General features: G+C 40.3%; 1 protein-coding gene across 2 annotated transcripts in view; it reads left to right on the top strand.

Moving 5' to 3' along the window:
- The window catches only part of LOC149298345 (A-type voltage-gated potassium channel KCND3-like), a 190,044-nt gene that overhangs the window by 156,910 nt on the left and 6,415 nt on the right, over nt 1-26,719 (top strand). For both annotated transcript variants that reach the window (XM_089487472.1, XM_089487471.1), the window contains exons 2-4: nt 7,673-7,835; nt 20,628-20,729; nt 22,639-22,731. In XM_089487472.1, coding sequence (XP_089343598.1) covers nt 7,673-7,835; nt 20,628-20,729; nt 22,639-22,731 — 358 coding nt within the window. The remainder of the gene's footprint in view (nt 1-7,672; nt 7,836-20,627; nt 20,730-22,638; nt 22,732-26,719) is intronic.

Raw genomic sequence — 26,719 nt, 5'->3', positions numbered from 1 at the left:
TGCTGTGTTAGCTTAATGCCAGATCTAACGGTACCCATGTCTTCCAAAACGTTACACTTTTCACTCATCAGTCCACAGAAAATTATCCCTAAAGTTTTGGGGGTCATCAAGTTGTTTTTTTGGCAAATGTGACACAAGTTTTTTTTGGTTAGCAGTGGTTTTTGCCTTGCAACTATTCCATGGATGACATCTTTTCATAGTCTCTTTCTTATTGTGGGATCGTGAACACTGACCTTAAGAGGCTTAGCTTTGTAACTCTTTCCAGACTGATGGATGCCAATGACTTTGTTTCTCATCTTTTCTTTAATTTCTTTAGATCACAGCATTATGTGCTACAGTGGATATAAAAAGTCTACACACCCCCGTTAAAATGCCAGGTTCTTGTGATGTTAAAGAATAAGACAAAGATTAGTCATGTCAGAACTAATGATGCCATGTCTTGGCACTCAATACAGAAAGTGGAGTCCCTTTTTAGGGCTGGTCCTTCGGATAGGCAGAGGTCAGGCCTAGGGCAGCATCCCACCACTCAGGACCACATCATTTTATCAAAACAATGTTTTATCTGTTAGTTGGCTCTCTACAATTATTGCTTCATCTAGCAAGAAACATGCCTTTGAATAATTAAATGTTCTGTATGTGATTCTTTATGCTTTTGATTATGTAGTTTTGTCTGGATGTCCCAAAATTTCTATATAAAAGTTTTGACTTATATTTACAGTTATATGACAGAATAATATATATAATTACATCACAGTTGTATAATTTACATTGGTGAGGTCTTTATTAGCCCCTAAGATCCACGGATACTGTACACAACCAAAGCAGTCTTTGTTACTTTGCTAATTTGCAAATGATAACTGGAATTGATAGGCTAGGGTTAAAGTACAGACCTGGCCAAACGCTGTACCATCCAAGCAGTACATGCATCGGTCTCAACATACCTGCATTGACAGAAATTAAAGGATTACAATTATTCAACACATTGCTCTTTCCATAAATTACTTTTATTATTTGTTTTACTGTTTCTTTAAAAAAAATACATGATATACTGCCACTTCTCTCTAGAAAATAAGTTATCTGCTACCAATAAATCTGTGATTGTGTTTATAATGAACCTAGTTGGTACTACAAGATATCAGCAAAAACGTTGAAAATGAAAATGAATTTGTCACGTAAAACCTAGAGGTTTTCTTATCGTTGTTTGCCACTTGTGAAATGCAGAAAAGGGAGAATGGTTTCTTACCTGACTGTAAATCTCTTGCTTTCATCTCTTGGTTTAATGGCCTGATGAGCTGCAGATGAAAAGTGACAGTTCAGTATCTCAGTCCATGTGAAGGAATTTGCATGATGCCGAGACACAGACTCAGTTTAATAGACAAAAATTACATTAGCCAGGCTGTCATATGCACTGAGCACAAATATTTGCAATGTCACTTTTTGGGCTTCTTGTCACATCCAAACTTCCCGCTAAGATTATATGACACGTACAGAAAGCCTGAGGTAACAGCCCGTTTCACAAGCCAGGCGTTACTGGAGAGATTTTAACCAGTTTTACCATTTGGAGGTGGGTTTTCCTGATGACTTCCTCGGTCATCTGTATAGTAAGACTGCTTATATTTTCACAGGCACCTATAGTTTATTGTGTAATACAGTTTTGTAAAATATATTTAAACTGTACAAATCCAACTGTTGTGGCTTGTTGCTTAGTCCAATCAGTTGTTCAGTCATATCATTAGTGATGATCAGAGCCAGGCTGGTGTAGAACCTACTCATTCTCCCCGTTTACTCAGCGTTTCATGTCATTTTCCTCCCAAATCTTGTAGATAAGGGGTGGGGAATGTCCAGCCGTTTAAGGCCCGCAAAATGGTTTGGTCTGGTCCTGCCAAGGCAATACCAAGTGGCCGCACGACCACTAGGGCTGCCTTTAACGTGGAGCCCCTGAGATCACAGACATTAATTCACTAATTCACAGATACTTATTCATTCACTCCCCTTACTTGCACTGCAGATTTATCTTTGTCACTTGCAGGGGCCCGCTGCTTACCTGTCTTTTGTACCGCCAAGGGGATGCTGGAACCCAGCCACCATACGTTACGTCACATGACCCTGCTGTGGTCCTGCTTCCCCTGGCCAGTAAAAGAGAAGTTGTTCGCACACAGTGCGAGCAACACAGAGGGAAGCAGCGGGCCCCTGCAAGTGACAAAGATAAATCTGCAGTGCAAGTAAGGGGAGAGAATGAATAAGTATCTGTGAATTAGTGAATTAATGTTTGTGAATGACTGAATGAATGGATATGTATATGATGCATGGATGTGTAAGTGGGGGGGAAGCATGGCACAGGGAGGCTTTTTGAGACAAAGATGCCATGAGGAGGCTGTTTGAGGGGAAAGATGGCAAGTCATATGCTTCCAGTCTGGGTGCTAGGCAGGTCCTGTGGGTGCAATCTGGGTGACATGATACCAAATGGGAGGCTGACTGGGTGGCATAAATATACAATGTGGGGCTGGCTGGGGCCAGTACGCAAGGGTCAGGGGGCATTAATTTACAAGGGGGTGCTGCTTGGGACATCACATAAATCAATACTAAATGGGGGCTGGGTGGTGGCATAAATATACAATGTGAGCTGGCTAAGGGTAATACACAAGGGTATGGGGGCAGTGGGGCATTAATTCACAAGGGTGGCTGGCTGGGGCATCACATAAATCAATACTAAAGAAAGGGCTCTCTGGTGGGGCTAATTTTTCAACTTGATAATTTTGTATGGCCGGCGAATGATGTTATAAATATCCAAATGGCCCTTGGCAGAAAAAAGGTTTTCCTGTTGTAGATTATGATAAGCCCTCCAAAATGTCATGTGTATAGCATGAGAGGGCTCATGGCAGAAATTGTGCCTTTTTTTACACATGACATTACACCAACAGGGATGTTTATGACATTGCATTCTAAATACGTATATATTAATTTGTAGTTGGTCCTCCCTTTGCAGTTATAACAGCTTCCACTGGGAAGAGTTTTCCACAATATTTTGGAGGGCTTCTGTATGTTCTTGCCCATTCATCCAGTAGAGCATTTTGTGAGGTCAGGCACTGATGTTGGACGAGAAGGCCTGGTTCACATTCTCCATTCCAATTCATTCCAAAGGTGTTTGATGGATTGGAAGACAGGAGGGCCCTGTGTGGGTCAGTTAAGTTCTTCCACACTAAACTCATCCAACATGTTTTTATTGACCTTGCTGTGTGCATTGGGGCACAGTCATGCTGAAATAGAAAAGGGCCTTCCCCAAACTATTCCCACAAACTTGAAAGCATAGCATTGTCCAAAATGTTTTGGTATGTTGAATCATTAAGTTTTCCCCATACCATTATCCTTCCTCCACCAGTTGGCAGAATGCAGTAAGGGAGGTAACGTTCTCCTGGCAAACCGCCAAACCCAAACTCGCCCCTTCAGACTGCCAAACAGAGAAGCGTGATTTGTCACTCCACACATGTTTCCACTGCTCTAGAGTCAACTGGTGTTGTAGTTGGTGGTTTGAGGCTTGCATGGAGTTGATCGGCCATGGAAACCCATTCCATGAAGCTCCCGCCACGCATTTTTTATGCTGATATTAATGCCAGTGAAAGTTTCAAACTGTTAAGCTATGGAATCAGCAGAGTGTTGGAGTCTTTTACCTACCAAGCATTCGGTGACCCCACTCTGGGACTAATTTTGTAGTGATACCACTTACGGTTGACTGTAGAATATCTAGCAGGTGGCACTTCACAAACTGACTTTTGGCAAAGGTGGCATTCTATCACAGTAGCACGCTTGGATTCACTGAACAACACATTTTTTTCGCAAATGTAAATGCAGATTGATTTTAAACACTTGTGGTAATGGGTCTGATTGAAACACCTGAGTTCAATAATTAAGATGTGTGTTCCAATACCTTTGTCTAAATAGTGTATCTAACATTGTATAGCTGCCAAACATACATGAATATTAATGAAGTAAAAGAGGGGGCTGGTACAAAATTCAAGACAGAAATGGACAATAAGGACTGAGAGTATAACACAAAAGGGATAGAAACAAGTGAAGGAAAGGGACACTGTAAAAAAATATTAAATACATTTTAGCCTGGAAGAGCATAACAGAATATTCACTTTAACCATGTTTAATACAAAATCCTAAAATTTAATTAAAATTCCCCAAATGTGTCATCTTTACCTCATTGCCCAGGACACTGAGGGGCCATTCCATCTCCCAGAGTATAGTTTACAGACCTGTTTACAGAGTAACCCCTAAAGGTTGCAAGTCTGGGGGCCTCAATTGATAACATTCTAAAAATTCCTTCTCAGATTATTGTTGATGCATATATTCATATATGGTGCATGGTCTCCTTGTCACTGTCTGTTCCAAATCCTTACAAATGTTCCTTTCATATCCCAAGAACAATTTGATATTTCAAAAATGAATCATTGTTGACTTACAGAATATAAAGGTTTAACAGTTCATAAATTTCAAACTAAGCCCAATTTAACCTTTCTGACATCGATTTTGCCTCCTTCTTAGAAGGATTAGCATACATAATATTATTATGCTTGAGGCATTGTCTTTTTTAATTAAAGCTCTTGAACACGAGGAGAAGATTCAGAGAGGCTTATGTTTAAATCACCGGCATCCTGTCAGGTCTAGGACAGTTTCAAATATACATTTGCGTGGGGGGGGTTGAGTTCATGCAAAGTTTATATGCTGTAGAAGTATGTACTATATTATTATTATTATTATCCTTTATTTTTTAAGCGCCAATAAATTATGCACCAATATACAATTTCAATTGGGCAGTCAACACATACATAAAAAATATACATTTATACATACAGATACATCAGGAGTTGAGAACCCTGCCCATAAGCTTGCCATCTAGCATTTTTCACAAACTTCCTGGCAGGAATGGTGGGCTTTGAGAGCCCTGCTTGAGGGCTTACTATAGGAAATGGTTCTAGGGCAATACGAGACACAATTTAGATGAAGTTGGCAAACATAAAAGAACAGTACAGCAAATAGTAAATCTGGTCAATAGTTGGGCTTGTGTTTGGATGGGTGAAACTCAGCTCGCTCAAACTCATGTTGTTGAGAATTTTGGCCCAGAGTCTGGCTTGGTCCCACCCATACTTGCGAACTTGTGGGCTCTGGGTAACCAAAACCTACCATTTTGGGATGCAGCTAGGACTGTCCACTGATGTTGAAATTGTAGGAAACAACCCAATTTTAAGGGAAAATGGGCTTTACGCGTATATGGGCTTTACATCCAGTGCCGGCACCGGAAGTTATATACGCGTATTGCGTAGATGTCCCCCGCCGGCCCCGCAAGACACCCGGGAGTCTGCTCCGGTAAGTGAGGAGGACAGTGGTAGCATATCTCGGGGAGGGAGGACAGTGGCAGCATATCTCGGACAGGGAGGACAGTGGCAGCATATCTCGGGCAGGGAGGACAGTGGCAGCATATCTCGGGCAGGGAGGACAGTGGTAGCATATCTCGGGCAGGGAGGAGGACAGTGGCAGCATATCTCGGGCAGGGACTACAGTGGCAGCATATCTCGGGCAGGGAGGACAGTGGCAGCATATCTCGGGCAGGGAGGACAGTGGTAGCATATCTCGGGCAGGGAGGATGACAGTGGCAGCATATCTCGGGCAGGGAGGACAGTGGCAGCATATCTCGGGCAGGGAGGACAGTGGCAGCAAATCTCGGGCAGGGAGGACAGTGGTAGCATATCTCGGGCAGGGAGGATGACAGTGGCAGCATATCTCGGGCAGGGAGGACAGTGGCAGCATATCTCGGGCAGGGAGGACAGTGGCAGCATATCTCGGGCAGGGAGGACAGTGGTAGCATATCTCGGGCAGGGAGGAGGACAGCGGCAGCATATCTCGGGGAGCGAGGACAGTGGTAGCATGTTTTTTTGGTGCTTTTTTAAAGAAAAAAACTTTTTCTTTAAAAAAGCACCAAACTTTTAGGGTGCGGCCTATATACGGGGGCGGCCTATATCTGAGCCAATACGGTATATATGATTTGATGGGGTTAATTGAATTGCCCGGGTTGAACAATGTCCCAATTAACAAAGGGGGAAGGATGACCACATGTCTAATTTCCAATTTGAAAAATGCACACGTCCCAAATTTGGCCTTTTACCCCCCAAACAACCAGATAAACCCATGCATGTGGGATATCACTGTGCTCAGGAGATGTTGCTGAACACATATTGGGATGTTGTGTGACAAATAGTAGAATCTATTTAGCAGGTTTTTTTTCATTAGCTTTTATAGATGAGTAAAAGATTTTTCAAGTAAAAGTCAGAAAAAGTCATTTTTTTCTAAATTTCTCCACCATATTGTATACTTTTGTTTTATAGTAAATGATATGATACAATCAAAATAATGACATCTAAAGAAAGCCCTTCTTGTCCTGAAAAATCCCAATATATAACTTGTGTGGGTTCAGGAAAGAGGAAAATTAAAGCTTAACACCAGCACCGCAGAAATGTTAATTGTCAGGAAGGGTACAAAAAATAAAATCAGCCACGAAGGGGTTAAAATAAACATACATACACCGATCATAAAATGTACATACACCGATCAGCCAAAACATTATGACCACTGACAGGTGAAGTAACACTGATAATCTTGTTATCACGGCACCTGTCAGTGGGTTGGATATATTAGACAGCAAGTGAGCATTTGGTCCTCAAAGATGTGTTAGAAGCAGGAAAAATAGGCAAGCAAAAGGATCTGAGCGACTTTGCCAAGGGCCACATTCTGATGGCTAGATGGCTGGGTCAGATCATCTCCAAAACTGCAGCTCTTGTGGGGTGTCCCCAGTCTGCAGTGGTCAGTACCTATCAAAAGTGAACAGCTGTACCCCAGCACTTACCTCTGCCACCAGCATCATATATGCTGAGCATTGCATTTCAAACACACGTGGAGCAAAGTAGTATATGTGGACCAGTTACACGGTAGATGCCCATGGAGCAGTGGTGCAGCAGGGAGCCAGATTGTCTGGGCCAGAATATGCCACTATGTATGTATGTTTGTGTGTATTGGATGGGACTCTTGGAACAGTGTTGCCCCAAGGCATCTTGATTCTATAAATTAGAACTAATAAGAATAATGAAAAATGATAAAAATGCTTATTTTGCTCACTGACCTACCTTCATCCTAATGAAAATTAATTTGCAAGCCTAGTAATTATGGCGCTTTTGTCCACTCAAGAAAAAATACATGGATTAACCAAGACAAAAAGAATTAACTGGCCCTCTAACTTAATTATGTAAGATAATAATATAAGGCAATTATATTTTTTAATAATCTGTGTTCAGTTTTTATAAAATTCTGTATCTCATTAGTAAAACAAAAACACTTTAATTTACAAAAGTATGCTTTGTTTAGTGAAATAAATTGAGGCAATTTAGAAGTGTGTTTGAAATGTTGAAAGGGTTGCAATGTGTTTGGATACAGGGTCATTTATTTACAGCTATTATATGTAGTATGTGTAGAAAATGTTATATTCAGAGATATAAATATGTTATTTTGCTTTAATTGTATCATTGTTATAAACATAAAATGATAGATTAAGCCATTTCAGAGATATTTGTATTCTATGGCCATAGTAAAACAATTTCTTGTTTCTTTTCTCTACTAGATATGGTGACATGGTACCCAAGACCATTGCAGGAAAAATCTTTGGCTCCATCTGCTCCCTGAGCGGGGTACTTGTGATCGCACTGCCAGTCCCTGTTATTGTGTCGAATTTCAGCAGAATCTACCACCAGAACCAGCGGGCAGACAAAAGGCGAGCACAGAAGGTTTGTAATGAATACACTAGTTCTGAGTTCTTTTAATCTTATATACGTGCAACAGCTGCCCATCGTTTTTATTCTTGTGTCATATGGGTATGTTCATTAAACTTATAGTTAACGCTATGTGATACATTATGGATGTAGTAAACTTTATTGGGATCAAAAACTGTACGTGGAAGAATCCCTCAGCAACAATGGCCATGCCATGTTTAATGCTTACTCTGTGGGGTTGCTGAAAGTACCAGCACTTGGTACCATTAGGGCTCCCAGCTATACTTCACAGCTTTGAATAAGGTCTGTGTGCAGCTCAGGAGTTAACATACCTAGGAGCAGCCAGGGAATATCTAGCAATCTCCATCCCTAACAAGAGGACAATCAATATTGTTCCTTGGGTATGAATCAAATCCCATGGATTAACATTAAAATTCTGCTACCTCCTTCTTTTTCAAAAGTACCTGCTTCTTCTGTAATTAGTACAAGACATATACAAATGGGCCAAAAATGATTCTTTGGCCCATTCGTTTCCAGGACACGAACTATGTTGCCTGCCCATTTGGTTCAGATGAAAATTGGGGGCATTATTAGTTGCCTGGTGCCCACATTTACACTCACTCAACCTCCCACACTCTCGCTCACTCTCTCTCTTCGTGGGGAGTCCGGACTCGTTTTTTGTGGCTTGGTACGAATTTCCCCAAATTCTGTAAGTCTATTTGAAAGTACTTTAATGTTCATTCTTCACCTGTAAAAAAAACAAACAGCCACTGACCTTTAGAAGAAGCTGCTGCTCCAACAATCTGAGTTTGTGTACTTCACGTTTTGCGCTACTTTTGATTGTTTGAAACAGCCAATCAGGAGCAGGAAAGTAATCATATTGATTTCAATGGGAGCACTTTCGGTTGTTAGACACTCTGGTCTCTCTTGCCAGCATTGAAGTTGGCTGTCTGTAAGGATAATGTGTAGCAATAATGTCAGTAGCAAGGAGGAGATGTTTTGGCGAGACATATCTCCTGCAAGCCAAGAAGCTTGGAGATGGGGAAATAGTGGGAACCACATGGGGTGGAGAAGGTATTGTGAAGTCAGTCCAATTAGGAATATAAAGCCCACTTTGTGGATTCTGTCTGCTATCTACATTTAAAGATTTTTGAGAAGATACTTCTCGTATTGAGTACAAAAAATAACAGATAATTCCATCTTACTTATGCTGAAAATGAAGAAAAAAACATCAATACATTGTTTTTAGGAATGCTAATTAGATTGGGAATAATCTAATACGTAGAGGTTACTTTCAAATGTATGGTAGTGTAGAAATATTAAGGATAATACAACTGCCACGTTTACTTTCTTTTAAAGTTAGGAGAAATGTGATGAGATGTGTTTTATCCGTGTAAAAGACATCTATTAGAGCTTGACTGTTAGCGCCTTCCCGATAATACCTTTGCTCATCTGATTCGGTTGAACAGCTAAAGATCAATAGTCATTTTCAGTGATATCAGCTAATTAGAGTAATATCACTGTTCCTTACCATTTGGCAGCTCCTTAATATGAAATCAGCTACTAATATAATGAAGGTACTGGGAAATAAAAATAATAGCTGCGGGCACATCAATTAGCACAAATGTCATGTGTTCTAAACCACAGTTTCTCATGTATTCCCTTTGGGATATGTCTGACAGATGCAAGGGTGCTTGGAGAGTGATTTTCATAAGTTGAAATCACTTGGTATAACACAGTTGTTATTATATGTACTTTGGATAAAAGGTTTATATTGTGTCAGTTGGCTGAAAAAAAATCAGTTACTAGTCTAACTCGATTACAGACAATTAGGAAATAGAAGGAAAGAACTTATCCATTTGAGGAACTTATGATTAAATAATTATATCCTTAACCCCCTTAAGGACAATGGACGGTCCCTAAACCCATTAAAAACAATGCATTTTGTCATTAAGGGGTTAAAAGGGTCAGTCCAGTGTCCCAGGCATACACGTTAAGGTAAGTACTTTAACATGCATTCATAAAATGTATTTACAAAAGTATCATTCAGGAAAAGCTGCAGATCCAGAGCTGGACTGGATCACTTCCTTCATCATCTGACATTTCGTGCCACTGATTGGCAGCTTGAAGCAGCCAAATTGTGCCAGTTAAGTACAATGAGCTCAATGAGGGTGCCATCTGCTTTTTAATTAGACCCTCCAAGAACACTTGCCAAACCATCACTGGTGCTGACTGACATGGAAGGAGATGTGTTTGGACGTACATATCTACTGAACAGCAAATAGCGGATGGCTGGGGAAGAGGTCAAATGCATATGGGGGATTCTGCAAAATTGTAAAGGGACCACTCAGCTATATGCATTAAATAGCTCGTTCTGCCTGCCTCTGTAATAGTTTGCTGTACCTACTGAACCCCCTCTTCATAAGAAGCACTTTTTTGAGCTAAGGCTACTAAAATGCATTGGCTAGATATACAGCAAGCAGCGAGAACATTCTACAGGTTCAGAAAAATAAGCATATTCTTCTCACAGTTTATAAATATAGACCAAAGTGTTTAAAAAGAAATTATCACATCCATAGACTTAACCGAATTGCTAATAAATACAGTGTTGAAGGAGACAATATAACATCTTGTAACAAAATTAATAGTTACTTTGGAAGAGGCCTGAGATGAACTTTTAAGTAAATATATGAGGTTGATTTACTTGCAATTTCAACTTCAACTTGACTATTCACTATGAATGGCCAAACCCCAGTGAGCTTCTCCTGACAGAAAAGCTGAGCCAACCCTTCATAATGCATTGTTAAATAAGTTACAATTCTTGAAAGCCTCTTTACTTTATCACTAATCCCTTCTGCAGAGTGATCTCATGAACTTTGTATCCTGGAAGGCCAGCTCAGCCCTTCTTTCAAGGGAAGTTAGCCAGGGTAAGCCCATCATAATGACATCTATTTGTAGGGCGTCATTGAATTCAATGGGACTATTTGTGAGTATGTTTTTGAAAGCTCACAGTCTATTAATTCACAATAAATCAAAAACCACAAAGCTCTGGAGAATCAAGCTTAAGCCAGGAAAACCAACATTATGTGTTTGCCAACTTAGGAAGGTTACTAGTATGTGTCTGCTGCAAAATTCCTTGGCAGGTTGTAGTATTAGCTAAGGTTTTGTGTTGATGATCATATTACTTGACAAACAAAAGTCATTTACAAAAAAAGATAATAAAATAAAAAGGAATAGGTGGACACTACAAGAAGCCATAGTTTCTTTCAAATTCTCCAGTTTGGATTTTGTCGAAGTCACAAAATGGAATGCCCCTGAAGTGTCATATTTGTTCTTAAAAATGCCTGAGCCTTGAACAAGCTAGACTACTTAGTACAACTGTCCATGCTGCAAACTGCAAAACAGATCCTCCTATAACTCAGAAAAAATGATTGGACTTGCAAACACATTTCAAGTAGCACTTATGTGTCGACATGCTGCATAAAGAACCTTGAAGTGCATTATTTTCCACAATCCATATCAGTCCAAAAAAAAGCTTAAGAAGAGGTATGGACATTAGACTCAGCAAAGCTACAGAAATGAATGATCCCTATAATTCAATATTTCATGACACAGTGAATCAGTGTGATTTTATAGTTAGGTTGCAAAAAAAGCTACTTGTAGTTGATTCTGTTGTTCACTTATAAAAGGTCGTTGCTGAGGACCAAATTCTAGAGGTTTTTTAGGTAGGATAGAGTTGACCCGAAAAAGGTCCCCGGACTGGCTATCTGGCATGCCAGGCAAAGTGTTAGGGTCACCTCTTTATCCCCAGTCCAGCTCTGCCATTGGGGATTCACGACCGTAGTTTGAATGGCCACCTTAGCTAGTCTTAAAGGACTAAGCTCACCATCAAGCAACCTTTGATCCCTGCAAAGTCCTTTCAAAACCTTTTCCAAGATGAATGCTTGTGCATGAACACATGTTTACGCTTATGTTGCTGTTAAGTCATATTTTTTCTGTTAAATAATACATGTTAAGTTGTTGGTGCTATTTTATTCATTGTTATTTACAGTGACCTATTATAACCTATGGATTTTAATATCCAGAAGCTACACAACATAACACACATAATGTAGCAACATGGCCAGTCTTATACCCCGCTATATGCCACTCTGCCTTCCTGATATGCCTTTTAACCCCTTATTTGTCACTGTTCCCCCAGATATGCCTTATACCCCCTTATACACCCCTATATATCACTCTGCCTCCCTGATATGCGTTTTAACCCCCCTATATGCCACTCTTAAACCCCCCGACTTGCCAGTGCATCCCTAGACTTGTCCCCCGTGCTTTAGATTCCCTGGTGTCTAGTGGGGGCAGATGGTTGACGTCTGCGCCATGCGCGCATACAACCTCCGCTGCTGCTGGCCGGTACTCCCGCAGAGGCTTCTATGACAGAGCACCGGCGTCACCTTCCGGTGCTCTGTCATAGAAGCCCCGGTGGAAGTCCCGGCAGCAGAGGATGTTGTCTGTGTGCTTCGCACAGACGTTCATCGGCTTCCAGGCGTTCATCGGCTTCCAGACATTCATCGGCTTCCGGAGAACCGCTGTGCGATGCACGCAGAAAACCTCTGCTGCTGCCGGCCGATAATACGCTGGGGCTTCTATGACTGAGCACCGGAAGGTCACATCACGCTAGTGCTCTGTCATAGAAGCCCCAGAGGAAATGCCAGCAGCAGCGGAGGTTGTGTGCACGCATAGCACAAACGTTCACTGGCTGCCAGAGAGGAAGATCCAGGTCCCCTGAAGCGCTGCGGGGGATCTGGACCTTAGTCTTGTAGTCAGAACTCTATTTGAGTTTGGGACAACCTCGATTATAAGATGAGGGGTATTTTTCAGAGCATTTGCTCTGAAAAAACCTCGTCTTGTAATCGAGCAAATACAGTAATTCTGGGAGTAACAAGTGGGAGGGTAATGACTAAGATGAGAGTGTGGCCATCCTCCCTCCTTACCCAAGAAGCCACCCTGCAAGGCTTAAATGCAGAGGTGACCATGTGGGAGCTGCAGCTGCAGTGGAATTTACAGCAATTGATTTTACAGCTCACTGGACTGGTCAAAAGAGATCTGGGGATCTGTCCAACCTTCCCATGATCTGCACTGCCCGCAAAAGTGATACGCAGGGCCAGATACCGGGACAGCGGGACATTGACCGACAACCAAGACACTTGGTAGCTATGCACCAACACAACAAGATTCAATCAGACCTTGCTGACCATCCGTCTGGGATGTTAAGCATTCTTTGGTTTAGAAATAAAAATCTGCTAGAATTCTCCATATCTTTCTTGCGTAACAGAATGTGACCTTCTAACTAAAGTCATCTCCTAAACTCCTCTAAGACATTTAGAAGATAAAACTGTATTTTATTTTGCACAGGCACATTTTCTTTTTTTTGACATGGTATAATTGCATACCGCGCAAGTGCCCTAAATTTTGCTTTCGCGGGCAGTGGGGGTCTTGTAATATTTTCTGATCTGCTCGGGGGGCTGTAAAATTGATGGACCTCCATTTCAGTGCTCTTCAAGTCAGGTGGTTCTATCTCCTGTCCTGTCCATTACCACTTCTGACCCCTTCCCACCTCCAGCCACACACCCACTATTAGGATACCTGAAATGTTTAAAAAGTATGTAATTGTGATGTTTAGGACACTAAAACACAGTGATACACTCCACCAAAACATTCCAAGCTTATAGAAGATAGGGACAAGGGAGAAGAAAGGGGGACAGAGAGATTTTGGTCCCCAAGAAAAACTGCCCTTCCTAAGAGATTGATATTTGGGTATGTGTGGACTGAAATATAGAAATAATTCTGTTAAGTGTTTTGACGTTGTTATATAGATATATATATAGATATATATATATATGAAATGTAAGATTGTTATTATCTAGCATACATAGACCAGTTAATACTTGTTATCAGGAAAGACGTACAGGGTAAGATTTAACACTGGAATGCATGATGTTATCTGGCATAGACATATTCAGCACTCCACTGGTTAACATGCCCAATGAACCCACACAGGCTACTGAAGTAACACTTGTGAATAACAGACAAAAGATAGGGAGTGGAACTGTATCCATGGAAACATGATTTTTCTTCTACATGAACTTCGTAGCATCACCACTGAGAGAGAATTAGCTGTAGTGGTTGAGCATTGCTGAAAGAGTATTTTCAGGACAAAGATAACATATCTGTTGTTATTAAGCACTGCTGATGACATTGTCCAGTTTTGAACTGGAAAGTCTGGTATTTGGGGGCTCTCTTTAGGAAAAAACAGTAACAAGTTGGCTATTTGGGTAAGGTGGGTTGCCATGTCTTGTGTCCTGCCCACTTGCCACTTACAGCCTCTTGCCATACCTCCTGGTACAGATGTCCCCATTTTAAATACCCGAATGCCAGGCTCAGCCTTGTCTGGCTCCCATATACAGAGGGAGGTGATCTCCAGGCCAAGCAACCTGGTATGGCCAATAGACACAGCTTTTTTCTTTTTTTATTCTAGCAGATCATCATGAGCAGGACTAGACTGGCAGTGAATACAACTGAAACAATATTCTTGGCTAAGCAGAAATTTCATTCAATTATCGCACAAATTATTTTTGAAGATGAATAACGTATATTTTATAGTTACTTTTCCCTCTGACTGTTTTTTTGCATTTAACTCCTGGTTATTATTTATTCTGGATTATAGCATCCAGGCATCATTTGTAATCAGCTGCTCAGTAACAGTTCAATACGTTAGTACAAGCCCCCTCGAGAAAAGCAAATTGTGTAAAACCAAAAGCCCTGGCTATGAATGTAAATGGGCCAGCTACGCGCGTGGTTGGAAGCGTGTACAGATTGCATGACCCCATCTGTGAGCAGGAGAGCTGCGTTCTAATTAGAAATTCACATTAAAGATAAATTAGAAGAGCCAAGTGACAAATGCTTTCCTCTTGCATGTCTTTCTTCTTTACTGATTTCATGGTAATGGGAGGGAAAACCAATACCAGATCTTTTTAGTGATATTAAGCATGGCTGTTACTGAGGAAAGCAATTTAAATTATAGTTCGCCCCAACCTTTTGGCTCTGAAACTAGCACAGTGTCTTAAAGTGGGCCCAAGGGTTGATGCAGTAGGACCAAAGGGTCTGGACCACCAGAGGGAAAGTTCTATTCCATTGTCACACGTGTTGTTTAACATGTCAAGCATAATCATTTCCATAGAATTGCTAATTTCAGGACCGTTTTTGTCCATTAACCCATCACAGCTTGGCCCCATAATCTACTTTCATGCTAACCTGTTAGAAAGTTACTGTTGGCTGTGGTAACACCACAGCACCCATCAAAGCCAACATATTACCCTAAATATTTGACCTGAAAAACATGTTTGTGTTGCCAGCCTATTGTAAAACCTACACACATATGATTGTGCAGTTCCTGTACACTCCCATCTAGTGTCAGAGGTTCAGTGTAGAGGACTGCATTGGGAGGCGAGTCCCGCGGGCGGTCTTGCTGGACTTGCGGGCAGGAGCGGGCGGTCAGGCACCGTACCTGCGGGTTCCGGTAATCCCGCGCAGTCCCACAAGGCTGCCTTCTCGCTGCTCCCTTACAGTGTCCCCTGTCTTGCTCCGCCCAGGAACAAAACGGAGTCACGTGATGTGACGTCACTTCCCGTGACTCTGCCTTGTTCCTGGCCGTAGCAAGAGAAGAGACGCTGTGAGGGAGCAACTCAAGGGCAGCCTTACGGGACTGCGCGGGAAATCTGCAGTTCAGGTAAGGAGGTGGGCTTGATTGGCCACAAATGTGGCGGGAGCGGCTGGGATTGGCCACAAATGTGGCGGGAGCGGGCGGAGGGAAACACCCACATTGCAGGAGCGGGCAGGATTGGGCAAAAAAATCAGGGAGAGCGGGCTTGAAAAAGCAGTCCCGCGCAGGGCTCTAGTTCAGTGCGCATACATACAGCACCGAAAATATCAGGGCACAGTTTAGAAGAAAGAGATCTGCAGGATGACCAAATGTCCCCATTTTTAGGAGAGATTCTCTTACTGAGGTCTCTTATTTCTAAGAGGGAGGTAATTTGTTATTTTGCTTTAAATCCAATATAGTATTTTGTAATAATCTCATCATAACACATTCACCAGCTAAATTACATTATTGAATACAACTTTTAAACAATATACGAGTCATTTAGAGGTTTTTTTTTTTAAAGAAACTAGACATACATTGGACATTTATTTTTAAAAAGTGCCCTAGATATAAAATGCGGAGGTGAGTTTTAATCATTTTAGTTTATGGCATCAGAAAAGATGATAAAATACAAGAGAATAAGAAAACAAAATGATGTATTATTTTAAAAACTACGTCTAGAGTTTATTTTTTTAGGACTCCCCTTTTCTTCTGTCTCTGTCTTTAGTTTGTACAAAACTATAGGCACTTTGACTTTTTTATTTCTGGCTTTTACACACACACATATAGATATATATATATATATATATATATATATATATATACACACAGTATATATAATCTACTGTTATGACCACGGATGGGTGAAGTGAATAGCACTGATAATCTTGTTATCATGACACCTGTGAGTTGGTGGGATATATTAGCCAACATTTTGTCCTCAAAGTTGATGTGTTAGAAGTATGAAAAATGGGTAAGCGTAAGGATCTGAGTAACAAATCGGAGGGCCAGATTGTGATGGCTAGATGATTGGGTCAGAGCATCTCCAAAACTGTAACTCTTGTGGGGTGTTCCTGGTCGGCAGTAGTCAGTAGACTTGTGCATTTGCCCGAATTGCAAATTTACCGAATTTTGGTGAATTTGCTGATTCGTATGAAGCCCTGAAAGACAAGCTCAGAATGTGGACAACATGGGTGTGTCCACATTCACTTACACTCCCTCACACTCTCAGTCTAGTTCACTCTCTCTCACCACATACCTAAGCATTGTTGCAGACCAAGTACACCCTTTCATGGACATGTTATTCCCTGATGGCATTGGGCTCTATCAGCAGGATAATGCGCCCTGCCACAAAAGCAAAAATGGTTCAGAAAGGAACTTACAGGACTAAATGTGTTGGTGCCACAACCAAAGCACACCTTCAGAGGTAAGAAGGGGACAAAAGGGAGACCTACACAATATTAGGCAGGAATAAGAACTATTGGTTACCTGCCAATAAGGGAGGGCGAATTTTAGAATTCTTGACCACTTTAATGCAGAAATCCATTAAGCACCTGTCTGCGCTTGGAAGTTGGGATGATTAGTTTGAGACTTATTCAGAATGCTCTTTTAAGATGAGGGAAAAATATGTGAAACTCTGCATAAAGTCCTCATTTTGCATAAAAATGAAACCTATGTAAATTCCCTTGAGAATGAAAGGCACTGGTGACAAAAAAGCTTCAGCCATGCTGACTGAATTATTTGTGTTCAAACCAGGCTCTCGCCATCTCGGGCAACTTATTCATGGCCAAGGTAGAACACATTTAGATTCAAGATTCAATAAGCTTTCAGTTTTAGCTGCTGAGTGGTTTAAAAAAGTTATACTTCCAATTACCTATGCTCAAACTAGCAGAGGATCATAGGAATCGTAATTGTGGATGCAGGGCTGACTGGGAGTGATTTAGTAGCATGACTCCACAGCAGAATTCGTTCTTATTCATATTCCCTTTTGTACCTGAAAACATGCTCATAAAATGTCAACTGACAACTATCTAAGGAGGGCTTTACTTGACCACAGGTTAAAACAAGCACTGATATCTTATCACTCTGGCCAGTCTGTGGCTAATTGAAAACCTTTATGTGATCTGTAATTTGTATTAGTAAAATGGAACAGCCTGCGATATAGACCATTATTTGTATTGTTAATGCAAACCATCTTTTGCCAATTTGTTTCCTCAAATTAGTCAACCTAAAGTGAATTAAACAAAATGCCAGATATGAGCGAAATACAAATTTAGAGTATTCATGAAGTACCTCATTATTTCCTAGTTTTGGAACGGTGACAACAGTGATATTTACCTCTACAATTACAACACTTTGCTTCCTTGTATATTCCAAATGTAATTAACTAATAATAATTAGCGGGATAGGAGCATAGTTCCGCATGAGCTCACAAAAAGATTACATTCGAAAACATCTCCAAATATAATTAGGACAGAATCTATTTTCATGTATTTACCTTTTGCGACTGAACAGAGTAAAAAGGGATCCAGTCTCTTTTGAACAGGGAAAGAACAGAGAAAGGGGGTGCTTAGACCCTTTGATTAGTCAAATTTAAAGCGTCAGGGCCAAAATCTGTAACAAAAATAATAAACGTTAAAAGGAAACTCTGCTGCTTGATGCTTGTGAAATTAGCTGCCAGATATGTGATATCAGATTCAGGAAAAGTGGGTGAAATGATAAATGCCATAAAAACAATTCATGCGGACCAAAAGCAATACTAACTGTATTGTTTTTGTTTTTTTCTGAATCTTAAAAAATATGTAAATGATGTGATTTAATACTTCCGGAAATGGACAAGTATTTTAGAAGCAGGCGTCTTGTGTTTTTTAATCATACTTGGGATCTCTCCCAGGTCTCATTGAAAGTCTCTTTATAAGCCTTTGATATACAGGTATCCCTCGCCCAAACTGAAACACACGCACATTCTAACACACAAACTCACTCTAACACCCTATATAACACCCATATATACACACACATTATCTCCCTCCTCTCCCTCGCACAACTAACCATAGGCTCACCGTTCGCGCTCTAACACTATATGCTGACACACACACTAACACTATACACTAATGCACGCATCCACACGTTGACATCAAATAATTATTTTTTATTTATATACCGGAAACACTTAATGCAGTGCTTCTTACAATACAAATATTCAAGGGGTATGACAAGACTAGAACTGACAGACTAAGACAAAGGGATACATTAGGTGGCCCTGCTCGCAAGCTTACAATCTTGAGTTAATACACACTCATCACACATGCTAACATCATACAATACCACATGCTAGCAGCATGCAGTAACACACGCACAAGCTAACATCATATATTCACACTCTCTCTACCACCATACACTTATCTGACAATACACAGACTCACTCTCTCCTTCTCTCATTATCAATGCAGCTCACACAGCTCCCCTGCCTGTCCCTTACATCAAGTGGAGCCCATGTTATATCACCACCATAGGCACCCCTGTGTCTCCAGCACCCACTTTGGCACGTCTCTGGTTAGGAGGGACTCTGTATATCTTTCCTTTTCTAGTAATTTAGCATGTTGGATATGAGTGTATCACAGTATCCTGCAGCCCTAAATGCCATCATAATGTGTATAGAAACCGCAGGAAAGTTAACGTTTCAATGTCCAACTACATATATATCTACCATCAAATCAATAGATTGCAGTCATTACATTTTGGTTTTCCATACATAAGAAAACAATTAAGCAAACTTTACTTATTTGAAAAGTAAGGATTGGAATGAGATTTTCGAGGGAAAAACAAGCCTTCTGGCCTGTCTGGTGTCTGTAGATGAGTGTTTAATAATACTTCTACTTCTACCCCCTTAATTTTAAGTGGAAGGGTTTTCCATCACCTTTACCCACCATAACTTATGTAATGACAATTATTATCTTAAGCATTCCAATGAAAATGTCTTACTTACCATACAACAGATTACTTCCTGCTGTCTAGTTTTTCTCCTCAACAGTACGGACACCTGCAGTGTCCATAACATGCCGTCGGAAGTGAGTCGTGCACAATATATTAACTGTTTATTTTGTTTTCTATCACCACTGAAGGTATCATGTTGAAAAGGTATTGGAGCTATAATATTATCATGGCCTTCTTCATTGATGCTTCCCTTTTAGGGTTTTCTTTTAGCTATTCTTGTCAAGGTATTTGTTGTCTGCATTGGAACATTTAATGAAAATTTTTGTCAACATCCTTTCCTTAAAAAGTTAAAATATCATGTCTTTCTTATGAATCATGGAGATGATATCTATTTCTTTCTGTTTTAATGTGGTTTTAAATATTTGCTACATATGTATTTTAAAAATGTAAGGGCTTACTATTGATCATAATATCTGGCAAGGAGACACAACTGCAGGTTTTGGACAAAAGTGGCCTGCAAACGTTTCTTTAAATTCACAACTTCACAATACAATTAAGAAATAGATACAACCAGTAGCCACAGTCCCATCTTATCTGATCTTTCTGTGTTCCTTAGGTTTTTTTTTTCTCTTTTGTCCATTTAAATGGATTGACCCGATGGTTATTCAGTTTTATTCAAAAGTTCACATAAAACTTGCCAGCCTGAGCAAGCTACCATCAAGTCACAGTTACTCTCTCCTCAAACTACATGATCCAAGTGCAGTTACTTATCCGTACTAGTATGGGCATACCCGGGACTCTCCCAAAGGCTGACTCGAGCATCAGTGTCTATACCTCCAATATCAAGATCTTTGTGTGAATGGGTCAATTCTCCATCATATTCTACTTTTAATTAATGATGTCTGAGCATCACTAAAGTTGATTTTCTCACTGTTACATCAGACTTGAAAACACAGCAGACTTAATTCAGAATATCTTTGCCATATAGGGACTGTTACTAGAACCATTTGGTGGACACTATTTTTAAGTTACTACCATAGTAGCTTTGTCAGGGATTGTTAAAGGGTTAATATTTGATTAGGGCGAGCCGATACTCATAGTGAAATTATTTAATGTGAAGTTGTCTGTGGTTTTAACTAATTTGTTTTGTTCTCTCCACACTCTCCACACAGAAAGCCCGGCTTGCAAGAATCAAGGTAGCCAAAACAGGGAGCTCCTCAGCCTATTTGCACAGCAAACGTAATGGACTGCTTAATGAAGCCCTAGAACTAACGGTATGCATCATTCCTTATTATTTATAAATTACTTCTATTGAACTGTTCCAGATGTTTTTTTAACCCAAACCAGGACTAACCAAAAGGTAGATCTCTAGCAAACTACAGCTCTTAGGGTTGTTATGCCCTCCCTGACTGGAAATATCACATGCCAGTAAATTTATAGACGCATAAAATCTTCAGGGGGTTGATCCATTGACTTTTAAAGTGTTTATTCCAGTTTTAGTCAATTCTTTAAAGTGAAAAAAAATCAAGCTTAGAAGAAAAACATTGAATTAGTTTCTCATTGCTCTTAAAATGGCTGCAACAACAGCGTTTACCTTTTTTGGAAAGTGTCAAAATATGAAAATAAACTGGGTGAACGAATGGTGCATTGAGCATGTCCTTTTTGTCCAATCAATCTCAGATGAGACCCCAGAGGGCCATGTATTTTATCAGATACTTCAGATGTCAGTGAACCACAGAATGGGAAAACCTCTCTCTTCGTTTCCCATTCTCCCCCTATAATGGTTCAGACAGCACCTTAGCAACTTAATTTATAGTAGTATTTTATAACTTTTACTGATCACATTTTTATTGCTCATAAAAAAGCATGCTAACTAATGTTTATTGTACTGTTGATTGCCAAAACACTTTGATGAGCCCTGAGCTCAAAGTATTAGGATATATTAATACACTGACACTCAACAGATGGTTCAAAAAAAACATTGAAAGATGTAGCTGAACTGAAGGGGTTAACCCATTAAGTAGACCACACAAGAAGGCTAATATGTCTATTATAAAACAAAAACAAAATGTATTACAAAAACAAATTCCATATGGTCAATATTCTTAGGGAAGCAGACCCACAAAGTCAGGGGCAGGCAGGCAGGCAGGCAGGCAGGCTTTCCAGTGCAGTGCTGCTCCATGGGACATTTGTAACAAGCGCAATTAAACAATGAAGGCCTCTGCTATCTACCTAGCCAGCACAACCTTGCATGACATATTAACAGTACCCAGGGCCACATGTCCTTAAACTGGGACTATATGCCACAAACTCAGAGGTACGTGGAGTGGCGGGGGTGCTGCCTAGTGTCTGGAAAACTTTTCCAAAAGAGGTCCACTTAAAGTGTAATCAGATGAACTAAGTACAGAAAGAACTAATGTTTCATGAAAATTGCATTCTTTATAATGTATAACACACAATACCCTTACAGACAGTTTTAATGCCTATAACAACAAATATTTGCACGTTATGTTTAACATTTTGATAGCGGCTTTGTTGAACTTATCATAGAATCCATTTGAATTTTCAAACCCATTGCTGTGGTTGGTTATATAACGCAAACCCACAAAATGGGAAAACAATGGGATGTCCAACAAGCTCATACAGGTATAATGGTTAGGTGTCCACATGCTGTTGGTCATACAGTGTGACCCCAAGATCATAGATGCCCAAAGCAGGACACCTTCATTGGAGGTGTGGTTAAAAGTGGGGAATGGTTAAAGCAAGGTTCAGGGGCAGGAGCAGCCACCTTACAATGTACTGAAGCAGAACACTGGGATATTACATCATACTGTGGCACTCTGGTTCAACAGATCATAAGGATGACTACGTGGGAACTGCGATTGAGCTGCAAAGGCACACACCTTGATCGATTTCACAGCTCACTGGGCCAGTCAAAGGAAATCCTCTGATCTCCCTTACTGGCCCATGATCCCCACTGCCCGCAAAAGCAAGACAGTGATTGAAAATGATGACTGCCCCACTTAAAAACGGTACATGAGCGGTATGCATTTATAATACTAAAATAGAACTTAGGTTTCACAATTATACCATGACCATCTCATTAGACATCTTTATAGGTTTTTATTGTAAAGGAGGTTTAATAAGTGCATGGCATTAACCCAAAGATCTACCTGTGTTTAGGGCTCAACAGAAGAAGAGACAAACACTGGAAAATCAGGCTCCTTGATAGAAAGCCAACACCACCACCTGCTGCACTGCCTGGAAAAAACAACTGTAAGTGGATTGTGTGTGTTCTCTTCTTATATTTTAAGATTATGTACAAGGGACATACAAATAACAATAATGTGCATCATGCTGAAGCATCTCTTTAGTTATGTGCATGTGTGTAACCTTTATTTAAAAAGGGCAGTTACTATCCAAGATTTGTTTTACAAGATCTTTACAATAAAGGTCACATATCTAGGAGTAGTCACATCAACAATTATTTTTGTAGACAACCTACCTCGTAGATTACTTTTGTGTGAAACACTCTGCAGAGCTGCTTGGCCTCTCCCAACTTCACAATCTGCATTGGTTGTTCAGCTGGCAGTTCCATCATAAATGGACTCACCAGGTTAAAGTCAATATGCCGTGCTGCTGACAGTAACTTTTTAACAAATGTAGACAACTCAGACCTCCAAAGATACACTTGTCAGGGTTTCTCATCTTGACATCCAGTCAGCTACCACTAAGCACTGATTAGAGCTTCCACAAGATGCTGAACATGGGAGAAATCCCAAGTTTTGTGGAGACTCCCAACCAGTGTTCCCTCTAAGCTGTGCGCTTGTGCGCGCGCACATAGCATTTTTAGAGAGCGCACATGACCAAAAATTGTGCGCACAACAGTTTTTCCCAATTAAAAAAATCTATATTATTTTTTTTGATACTTTATGCTGCGCGGATATTGTGTGCACAAAATTTAGGATCTGGGAAAATTTTTGCACAAGAGAAATTTTCTGCGCACGCCACCTAAGAAAAATTAGATGGAACATTGCTCCCAACCGAGCTTTGGTCACTACTGCATTAGGTGTTTCTTCTTTGAAATGGGCTGATCTATCTCAGAATGCCAATCAGTTAAAGTTTTTTTACAAATTTTAACATAACTCAATTAATTGATGAAATTGTTCTGAAGATATTATACCAAGGTCACCTAATGGTGTCTTATGGCCAAAGCCATTACATTACCATGGACCTAACTTGATCCTAGAGAATGCTATTTCCACAAAATCTGTGCAACGATGTAAATATGTTTTCTGAAACAAATGCCTCTGATGGTCAACCAACATGATTGTCATTGGTGGCTTCATTTTTAGATCTGGCCAAGCAATACATTTCTAGTTAGACTAAATTGTAGCTTAATGCAGATAATGATGCACAGATCGTGTTAAAGTCCCCAGTTCTCAGTTGAATTAGATTGAGGAAAAGTCATGAAGTTTAAAGTGAGCACATACTAAATTATACTTGACCACAATAGCTTCTCAACACAAGATATACTGATTCCATTCAGCATATGTACCATTTACAAAATAATACATTTAAAAAAATAATTTTAACCCTTTGAAAACACAAATATGTGTTTTGGACATGCTCAACAGGATGTAGGTAGAGGAGGAACGTGCTGGGGGATTGGCTGTACTAACCTGAAGCTCCTGGAAAGCTGCTGTTTCACTCATAGTAGTCGAATGATGCTGTAGTGATGGCCTGCAAAATCTCATTTTTGTTAGTCTGCTACTTCTACCCTATAAAACTGTGTATGTAGCCTTTTGCATTCCTTTGGTGGAAAACACTTTGTTCTGTACTCCATGGGGTACCTAACTTTGTAATTCAATTTAAATATGTGACTCTTTAGATCAGAAGAGTCAAACAATCTCATCACTAAGAGATACAACAAAGAGATGTGAAAGCAATATTTAAAAGCAGACCAAACAAGCTAGTGTCATTGTTATAACAACGCTTTCTTCCCTTTCATCCCGGTGGTCAGTTATTTATTTTTCATTTTTTCACATTTGACATTTTATGATGAATCAAAAACAGCCATTCTGTGCTATGTGACCACAAGGTACCCATGGCTGCCATCTTAAAGGTCTAGTTCTGTGCAGTTGCTGGGATACCTAGTCATACTTGCCAACTGTCCCGATTTGTTTGGGACATGTCTCACTTGCTGGTTGTCCTTACCAATGACTTTACAGAGTATCTTCCACTCTGAAAGATGCCCACTCTGCAACAAAAAGCCAGGTGACACCAAGATGTAACAGGCCTTGGCTTGGCATGAGACAGAATATTGGCAAGTATGTCTACATTGCTTTATGGACGAATAATGTTTAGACATATTAAAGTTCTGCTTTTGGTTTAAAACAGTTTCCCCTAACTTTTGCTTACTATGCAATATTTCTGGAATGAGTTTCCCTGTGTATCGTATAACAGATTTTTCATCTTCTCTTTTTTTCCTCCTTTCTCATTAAAATAATGTTGTGCCACTGAATTGCCTATAAAGCATTTGCAAGTAATTGACTTTCTTGTGGTTTGAGATTTTCCTGGAGAAAAAAAACCCAGTAAGTTTTACAATCAAATGTAGGCAGAGTTTGCTTCAAAATGTCAAATTTCAAAATGCCATTTGCAGATACTTTATCATGGCAGGCAAGGCATTGACTTATCTATTCAACTTCAAGGGATGTTGATCAGTATTACCAGGAGGTAACTTTCAAGGTTTGCCTTAACAGCCACTTACGGACTCCCTACAGTCACATTGGCACAACACCTGGGGATATTTTAAAAGCAGCAGATCCATAGGTTGGAGGGCAAGCAACCCAGAGTAGCTACATTGGGGGTTTGCCAAGTCCTAAATGGGCTGGATACAGTCAAAGGTGGCATATGGATGAGAACAAACAGGGCATGATTGAGCTAGCACTGGCAGCACAACATTTTATATATGCTACATTTTTAAGATACATAATCAGTGACTGTGACACAAACAGCTATCAGTGTTAAGCCCTGAATAGATTTGGAATATATATATCATTTTAGAGTCTGAGATAGAGACAGTTCCTGGTAAGTTTTTTTAATGACATGGGTCATGCTGGTCTGAGAACACCACATCATACTAAATCTCTTAACAATAATACTCGGCTGTTACGCTTGACTTCTAACTTAAAGAAATTAACCATACGTTACTACAATCTGTGAAGAATAAAGTGTATTCTACTGCAAATGTAACCTAGAAACATAGAATTTGATGGCAGATAAGAACCATTCGGCCCATCTAGTCTGCCTAAATGTATGCCTTGGTGTAAGGTTTTATAGGCTTGTTGTAGGAGGTGCAGCATTTTATTCTGCATTAAATCAGCATACAGACACCAGGAAGCATATACAGAGGCTGTTACAAATACGTCAACAAAAAAACAAACATAAATCAAAACTTATGTCCTACTTGGAGATCTAACGCTACTATCGGCAAGCAGTTTGCTTGCGTGCCTATATCCCTGGGTAACCGGAGATACCCAGCTAAACCAGGCACCTGGTCAACAACATCCCTCTCTCAATTTTTCCCTTATACCTTTAGAGGTGCGTTAAGGCGGGTGCAACCAGGTTTGGCACTCCCGAAAGGAGTGTTAGTGGGGGTGTTAAAGTGAGTTTGCTGTATGCCTGTGTGTTAACACATGCACTACTTAGGAGGGGGTGCCAATGAAATCCAACACCCAGGTGCCAGTAAGCCTAGGCTCACCACTGTATACTGCTCTGAAGTCTCTCCTAGACTAGACCGGGAGCTGTATTTTACAGCCCTCTAACTACACTCTTGATTGATTATTTAATCCCTGGTAGCTTCTCTCCATCTGTGTCTAACACAGTGAAAGTTGACTATTTCACCTCTAGTTGACTTGAATAAGCTTCCAGGACTAGGTTGCTGCATGTTGTGCCTCCTGTTCCTTTGAACACGATCCTGCTTTTGCAGGGCACGTGTCTGGATTATTTGGGCCTGCAGTGTCCTCTGCCTTATGTGATGTAAATTCATTACACCTGACTAGCATTTCCACATATAACACAATAGAATAAATGAAGAAAAATGACAAGGAATCTCAGACCACAAATGAGGCAATTCTTGATCCATTGAACTAAATGTTTTGCTGAATGCAAAGTATTGGAAATAATGAAATGTTGTTTTGGAGTGCAAGTGACGCCTTTTAAAGTTGAGCATTTGTTAGAAATTCCCATGTGTTATTACATT

This window comes from Sceloporus occidentalis, unplaced genomic scaffold (assembly GCF_023333645.1).
Source record: "Sceloporus occidentalis isolate IW3139 unplaced genomic scaffold, rSceOcc1.0.p SCAF_33, whole genome shotgun sequence".
NCBI classification, from domain to species: Eukaryota; Metazoa; Chordata; class Lepidosauria; order Squamata; family Phrynosomatidae; genus Sceloporus; species Sceloporus occidentalis.
The sequence above is the reverse complement of the archived record's forward strand: the minus strand, read 5'-3'. Positions and strand labels throughout refer to the sequence as shown.